Source organism: Onychostruthus taczanowskii, unplaced genomic scaffold (assembly GCF_017590055.1).
Source record: "Onychostruthus taczanowskii isolate IOZ18803 unplaced genomic scaffold, ASM1759005v1 scaffold73, whole genome shotgun sequence".
Lineage (NCBI taxonomy): Eukaryota > Metazoa > Chordata > Aves > Passeriformes > Passeridae > Onychostruthus > Onychostruthus taczanowskii.
Window position 1 is genome coordinate 3,668,855 of NW_024505118.1, and position 8,384 is coordinate 3,677,238.

General features: G+C 43.1%; 1 protein-coding gene across 16 annotated transcripts in view; it reads right to left on the reverse strand.

The window, feature by feature from the left end:
* EMSY (EMSY transcriptional repressor, BRCA2 interacting) overlaps positions 1-7,360 on the reverse strand; it is a 46,603-nt gene extending 39,243 nt beyond the window's left edge. For 15 of the 16 annotated variants that reach the window (XM_041422345.1, XM_041422344.1, XM_041422336.1 and 12 more), the window contains exons 1-4: positions 6,027-7,360; positions 4,909-5,017; positions 1,426-1,525; positions 711-785 (exon numbers count right to left, since the gene is read on the reverse strand). In XM_041422345.1, the coding sequence (XP_041278279.1) occupies positions 711-785; positions 1,426-1,525; positions 4,909-4,978 (245 nt within the window). In that variant the 5' untranslated portion in view covers positions 4,979-5,017; positions 6,027-7,360. The remainder of the gene's footprint in view (positions 1-710; positions 786-1,425; positions 1,526-4,908; positions 5,018-6,026) is intronic. The other variant, XM_041422342.1, reaches the window with a different exon arrangement.
* Positions 7,361-8,384: the final 1,024 nt, after the last annotated feature.

The following is an 8,384-nucleotide window of genomic DNA, read 5'->3' on the forward strand; positions in this document are numbered from 1 at the left end:
AATATAGACACAATGCAGCTCTGTTTAAAGACAGTCCTTAACAGTAAGACTATTAAGTAATTACCAAAAATACATAACCACTTGGTCTACTACTCCTCCACTTCTCAAAATCACGTGGAGCTTGCGAAAGCAAATGCAAGGAGGAGCCAGCTGATGCCAACAAAGCAGCTGCATTGCTGAGAGTGGTGGACACTGATGTCATCAGCTTGCTGCAGCTTTTTCTGCTTTGTCCATTTCTTCCCTTCTATGCTGATACACTCCTTTCCACTAATCTGCCACCTCTTTTCCTCTCTTTGTCTTTCCTACATAGTTTTCTCTTTCCTCTTAATACATCCTTTCCAAACTGATTAAAATGAAACTAAAGGCAAAACAAAGAAACAAACAAAAACAAACATTTTCATCCAACTTAGGAGCATCTCTATTTTCTCCATTCTCTGTTTATTCTGGTCTATCTTACAGAATGGTCTCCATGCCAAAAAACTGTTTCTGTACAGTGAATAGGATAGCCTTGGATCTAAAATGTAATGGTATAAATAATTGTTTCTAGGTCTGTGTATATCTAATACAGTAATTCCTTCATCCATACAATGTTTTAATTACTGGTTCTTTAAACCACCATCAATCCTCAAAATTCTACCATTCAGTTAAGGCATAATGGATTTCCCAAAAGGTACTTTTGGAAATCAGTGACAAAATTACTTGGAACTTACTTGTGTGCAATTGTTGTTAGTCGTTCATCATTTACTGCTCTCCGAACTTCAGCACGATGTCGCTCTGTTGAAATACTATTAAAAAAACAAAGCAAAATATTTTAATCAGAGGAAGACATGAACATTCATCTGAAAATTCTGGCTAAAATTAAACTTATGAATAATTTATCTCAGAGAAGAAAAGGAACGGGACTTTACTTTTAAGACATTGTCACTTAACCCTTGCTGTCACAGAGAGAATAAATTATATCACTGCTCAAAAACATCACTGAAGGACAAAAAGAACATTACTGTTCACAAGGTAGCCTTGAAAAACAGCTAGAATCCAACTTCCTAAAGAAATCAATACATTTAAAGGATATGGCAGAAAAGTTCACACAGGACACACAGCATTCTTTCTTGAGGTACCTTGGGTTCAATGACCTTGGAGTTCTACCTTGACAAAACCCCAAGCCACTGTACATTCATGACCCCACTGTAACCCTTTTAATACTCAGTATCCCAAAAAGTACCAACAAAACCCGTAAGGCTTCTACTACTGAAGGATGGTTTTTTTCCTCATTAAAAACTCCAAGGAGAACAGGAATGAAACCTCGGCAACATGGAGAACTACTTCTCCAAATTCAGACTTATGTTGTGATCCCAGTGAAAGAAAAAGCATGTAACACCATAAAAGAAAACAAGTCAGTTCTTAGTTTGAAAAGATCAAGGTTACCTAAGCACTTTAGAGAGTTCTCCAAGAAGATCCTTCTTCTCTTTTGTAAGGTCTCCCTGTGCACGTAAGGCACTGATGACACCTGCATAGGCCTCCAGTTCTGAAGAATTAGAGTGAATAATATTTCTATTTAATGCTCACAGAAAGAGGAAAAAAAGTTGTTTTCCATATTACTGATGGCATTCTAATAATTTTCAAAATCATTAAAAGTAACGTCTTTCAATTATTTACAGCTATTTCAAAAGAGATTGATGAGTTGGAACTCTCTCAGTCAATTACTCTGCAGCATAAAACATTTCTATGAAACAACTGTCTCAGCACAGAGGATTATCTAGTTTACAAACCCAAATGAATGCGTCAAGCTCTCCATGACCTGACAATTCAGGCAAAAAGCTTGAAGAAACTGTTTGGAGAGTAGTTCAGAACTCCCCTCACACGTATCATTATTATGAGTTCTATGGAAAAGCTTGGCCTGGTAAAGAAATACACTATCAAAAGAGCAACTGTTTTTCTTGGAATGCCTTTCCCTAATCAGCATGGAGAACATCAGCTCTAGTTTGTTTAATATGATCATCATAATCTTTTATGCCTATTTACTTGATATGGTACAACTGCTTGAGTCTGAAAGAAATGCAGCACAATGAATTAACCTGCTCAACACAAAATAAACAATCCAGCTATTCTTAAACACAGAACTACCACAAAGACTAACTCACAAAAATACAACTCTGATTTACCAGAAATGTGTAATTCCAGGTGACTGAGCTGTCATGCCATCAGCACTTTAAAAAAATCAAAACATAAAAGGCTACTGGTATTTTTGAATGTTGTCCTACTGGACAGGATGAAGATACACCTAATGCAAATAATGAAGCCTGCTAATTTGGCAAAGAATGACTTGCTATTCTCAGCTTCACATTGCTTGGGGAAACCCAAAACAAAAATTCTCTTGATCCTTACATAGGTGCCTTTCATTTGACACTTCCATTTCAGCAGCCAACCCAAACAACCCCAAGTTACCCAAAACCAAGAATAAAAGGTGCAGGCCAAAACCGAACATTGCTGAAGTTTGCTGCAAAAGAAAAGACTGATGATGCTTTTCTGAAAAGCTTTCCATTTAGGATTCCAAAGATCTAATTTACAAATGAAATCAAGGAATTGTTCTGAAAAGAAGTTCTGCTCTCCTGTCCCAATTAAGCAGATAAAACAAAAAGCAGAGTAATTTTGGCTAGCAATGCAGCCTGCACGGGAGATGCTGAGTGACCTACAGAAGCATTTACAGCTTCAGTTATAAAACATTCACTAATTAATGCAATGGTAATTATTAATATTAACATTTATTTAGACAATCATGTTACAATACTCATGGTACTATTTTCCTCTGTTAACAACTTAAAGTAATTCTCAGATGCAACCATAATTATTTATCAAGGGCACACTTTTTTTTCCTTTTGCATTATAAATAAAGAGCCTCTACACTATAGCTGTAAAAATGCACATTCTGGTCTTTTGGAAGCTAGTAAGGATTACAGAACAGCTGTAACTTCCTCCCCTTTGTGTTTATGCAGCAACACAAAACACATGAAATAGCTAAAATGGGTTTGGCAAGTAAATATTATTGCTAGTTTTAGGTGCCACGATCATCACCTCGTTCAGTAATAAACCACAATCAACACCAGGTCCTGCACACCTCAAGATGCATTTCAGCCTCACCTACATCCCTGCTTCACTCCTTACAGAGTACTCCCACTACTGCTGTACCATTAGCCAAATTAGATATTGGTCTGTGAGCTGGAAAAGCAGGACCCTCTAAAGTAGATGGCTATTGCTGCATGTGACTGTCACAGAGCCACTGCTCCCACTGCCTGTGCTCCTTCACCCCCTAGTCCCGTGGTATGCTTCCTCTCAGCTCACAGAGGCAGTGCCTCAGCCTTACCCTGCTGGCAGGGCCCCCTTGTGGGGACACAGCTCATGCCAGCAAAGCAAAAAGTATTATTTTTGATTTTTTTCCCTTCCTGTCAGCATAGGTTATGTCATTGAAGGAGGTGCAGCTGCACTTCTCTTTGGCTCAGCTGCACCAGCAAGGTTCTGCCAGCACACTGCTGTTAGCCCGGGTGAAAGGGTTTTTCCAGGCTTCCAGCCAGCACAGCTATGTTAATGAAACTTAGTAGCACATACCTAGTCCAAAGTTTTTGGCACTCTGCACTTTTTCCTAGTTTCTGTGCTTCTTGAGCCTTGCTTAAGGCTTAGGGTTGTCACCTTAACAGACAGTATGGCTTGTTGCAACACTGTGTGCAACACCTGCATAACTGTTCCAACAGCATACAAATCCCACATTCCCAACAAATGAAATAAAAAGGGCAAAGGGAGGGAAAATAAATTCTCAACTCTCAAAAAATAAAGTGGATGGCTCTGCAACGTATGAGAAGCTTGGCACAGTTAAGAAATACAGCACACCATCTCTCAGCAGTCAAACAAAATGAGAACAAGAAAAGCTGTCACTTGACAGTCACAGGAAGTTAGAGGGAGCCCCAGCTTTCTTCTTGACATCATCTCCCAGATTATGGTCCTCAGAAGAAACTGAAAAATATAAGGCTTTCTTCTTTTCCCATCTAGTATCATTTAACTGGCAAACCCCCAAACCCTTCATTACACAAATTCAGCCATAAGAACTCAAAACCAACTATGCCAGATCAGATCAAAGGTCCAACAAAGGATTCTCTCCCCTGCAGTAGCCAAAAGCAGGTAAGTGAGGAAAGAGCAAACGTTTTTATTACTTTCCAAAACACAGAAGCATCTCTCCTCATACACTTAGATTTACAAGGACAGAGCACAGAAACATCTTCTAGTGTCTATCTCTTGGGCAGGGGTCTCAAATACTGAGCTACATTTGAAACAATGAAAAAGACTTCTGTGATTATGGCAGTTGAGTGAGGACATAATTTTCCCACTTCCCTGACAACCTGAGTAACTGCAAATCACAAACAGCATTTTTTTATATTCTGATTTATGTCTTCACAATAATAACTTCAATACTTGAATCATCCCTACAGTGACAGTTAACCCGGATTCCACTATTTTTTGGGGGGTACAAAAAGGTGTCTAATACAGAACTGGGGCGGACAAAAACAATCAAAAACCACAACAAAACAGAAAAAAAAAAAACAAACTACCCCAAAGGTTTTCGTTTCACAGAAAAGTGTGCTGCATGTTAATAGTGACAGAAAAACCCAGCTCTGCAACACAGCAACTAGAGAGATTTGACCAAATCAAAACAATTCTTCTCTACTCATTTTGCTAGGGCTGAGAGTGTCGGCCAAACATAACTTTAAGCCAGGGCTGTCAAACCAATGACACATGGAAAACACAGGAAATTACTTGCAAGTTGCCTGCAGACATATTAAAATATTTCATGCAAGCAGCACGAAGGCAAATCTTCAAAGGGCAAAATGCAGACCCACAAATTGTATCATCTTACTGTACCCAGTTTGCGAAGGATCCTCTTGCACTCATCCCTACTGAGGTCCAGAAGAGTAGGCCACACCACAGGCATCCTTCCCTTGTGTCTGTGCTCCCACAGAGCTCAGCCTCGCTGGAAAAGGAATATAAATGCTCAAGCCCACAATTTATTGATTTCCCAAGCCGATTAATGTAAACTCCTCAGTCTGCTCACAACTCCACATTCGCTCTCATCCCCGCCCCAATCTCTGTAGTGGCATGAAGGAATTCGGCAGTTTCACAAGGGCATGGACTTCCTATGCTCCCTAGCTCAAATGCATCACCCAAGCCTTTTTACAGCGTCCTATCTCCTTCTGAAGCCCATTTTTTTTCAGGCTGAAACGCTCTCCGAAATGATGTTCGAGTCTCCTCCCTCTCTTTATGCAGAGTACCTATTAAAAGAATTCTTCCAGCGAACCGCGCGCTCCCCTTCCCCCCGGAGAACGCGTTTTGCGCCAGCCTATTATATTACATGACAGGATGGCAAAAACATCGTGTGTGAAAATTTGCTCTCCACATACCAACACCTGCCCCCTCCCCCAAGAAAAAAGCCAAACACGGGAACACCTCAATCCCGACGCAGCGAGATTCCGTGGGTGGCGGGGAGAGAAGGCGCATCTCCCCGACGCGACGAGGATAATAAAGGAAAAAGAGCAGCCGGAGGCGAGTTGGGCAAGCGGGACTGGGGCCGGGCAAGGAACGGCACGACAGTGGGGGTGGGGAGGGGTGGGCACCGGGAACAAAAGCCCTGACGCCGTCGCAGCTTGCAGCGTGGGGCTGGAAGGGGGAAGGGTCTCCTACAAGGACGCCCGAAGGCAGCCGCCACCCGGGCGCTCCCCGCCCGCCCTTCCCGGGCCCTGGGCGCGGGGCACTGTCCGGAGCCAGCGGCGCTGGGTCCCCGCCGGGCTCGGGGAAAGAGAGAGAGGGAGCGGGCGGCGGCTGGCGCTGCTTCCCCGCATCGGCCGGAGCGGCAGCGCCGGCGGGCGGGGGCCGGGGCGCTGCCCCGGGCCCCTATGGGGCGGCGGGTCTCCGCCGTCCCGGAAACGGAGCTGCCCCTCTCCCTGAGGCGGACCGCCCCGGGTAGGGCGGGGAGCAGGACCCACCTGCCCGGCCGTGCCCAGTACATCGAAGGCTCCGCGGCAGCCGCACCCCTCCCCCCACCGTTCGCCAGTGCCGGGCTCGGGTTTGTTTAGTGGCGGCGGCGGCGACGGCGTTTACTCGGGCCAAGATGGCGGACGAGGGCACTGCGCAAGCGCGGACGCAGCGAGGTACGCTAGGAATTGTAGTCTCTGCCGCCCCTCTGCCGTAAGGAGCTGGAGGAAACGCGTGCCAAGATGGCCGCTCGAATGAGCACTACGCATGCGCGCTGGCAAGGAGCATGCTGGGAACGATAGTTCTTCTCGGTGTTTCTTGACCCGTGGGAAGCGGCGCCCGCCGTCCCGCCGTGGCTCGGCGGGCGGGTACGGGCAACCGGAGGGGACAAAATACATTGCGCGTTCTCTACCCCGGCTGGGGCGCGCTAGCGCGGTTGGAACGCAACCGCTTAGCCCAGAACTCTAGGAAATAACAGCTGGCCATCACTCCTGGAACGAAACATGACAGCGGAGAACGTCACCCCCACGCCATTTGGCTATCTGCAGTTTTCTACCTTAAAACGGACGCAGGTGGCGCGCGGGGTGCAGCGAGCCGCCTGTGGGGAGCAATGAGGGAACAAATCGCGCACCTAGAGCCCCCTCCCTCACAGCGCTCCGCCGTGTCTGCTCCCGACACCGCGAGGGCATTGTCACAGCCCCGGGCCTGGCCGCTCCTCCGGACTTTACAGCGATTATAATTTGTTTTCCTGAAGATTTCCATGAAAAGCAGTAAATTTTATCTGTTTGAAAATCCTCGAATCAAATTAGAAAGAGAAAATAAAATGTCTCGGGTGCAGCTGAAAAGTAACGCGTCCTGTTGTGGCTGCACGTTGCAGCGAGAAAGTATAAAATAATCTGTGGAAAATGTATATTTTATTATTGGCTTTTTGCAAATATTAAAATGAATATTATATGTGTTAAGTTAGAAAGTTATGCTGTATTAATTTTCTTAAGTAGTGTGTTAAATATAGTTTTAGGTTATTACATAATGTTAAAATAGAAACTATGCTATGTAAGATACTTTTTTTAAAAAATAAAGGACTCGCACTGAGATAGCAACCACAAGACGCCTAAATCTTTCAGAGAAAGAGAATTTATTGCTCACTTATCAGGAGAAACTAATTTCTTCCTGCCATGAAGGCACCGTTAGGATTCAGAGGAAGAAGTTGACACTGACCAGACAGAATCCTGTGTTTAAATGGAATTTATGCATAATGTATGCGACGTATGAATATATAACAGGCTATCGTTTTTAAGGGTTAAATCCTCTGTTAACATGTGTCCTTTTGCCGGCTTATTTTACCCAGAAAAAGGTACCCGGACCATCCGTAACTCTTTGTTCTTATTGTCTCATATTGTCCTAATACAAATTGTCCAAATTTTTATTACTCTAATTATATTACTATTTTTATAACTATTTTATTACTATTAAACTTTTAAAATCTTAAAAACAAGTGATTGGCATTTTTTCACACTTGCTGTTTCCTGTTATTCTTCACAGCAATATAAATCTCAAGTACTTGAAAACAATTATGCTGAACAGTACAAGACAGCTAGAAATTGTCTTTTTCTCCTTTTAATGCCTTCCTAAACAAGAATGAGCTGAAGGCAAGTAGCATCATATTGCATAATATTGCCTAATAAATGTCCTAAGATTTGTACAAATGGGAAGATGCGGGTTTGTGCCAGAAGTTGGAGTTTTCCTTTCCATGTCAGAGACTCCACTGGAAAGGAAATCACAAATTCCAAACCTGGAAATCACAGAATCCTAGCATGGTTTGGGCTGGAAAGGACCTTAAAGCTCATCCAGTTCCAAACTCCTACCATGAGCAGCAACACTTTCTACTAGACCAGGTGGCTCAAGATGTGTCTTTTAGTCAGACTACTCTGGTCAACAGGAAAAGGCAAGGACAGCCTCACCACTTACCAGACTATAAACTATTTGAGATTTATTCAGAATTTGTAATTATGATGCTCTAGCAGGGTATGAATTTTATTGCACCCAAGATGTTCAACAGCCAGCCCTGATACTTGTAGAATAAATTATTCCATGAGCAGAAATGTCCAAACCTGCCTTCTTAAAGAAAACTTAACTACTAAGATCTAGGTTTTAGCTGGATGTTATGTTTCAGTTTGTGTGCTTATGAAAGTGCTTTGTTCTCAGAGTGGAATTGCTGCTAATCATGCAGCTCATAAGGATCAGAAATACCTTCTTCAGACTTGCTTAAATGTAATTAGATTTATTTTGTATTTGTTTTCGATCTTTAATTTTTTTTTCCAACATGGATGAAAGTAGCCAAGAGAATCAAAAGTTATTGTGGGTAAGGT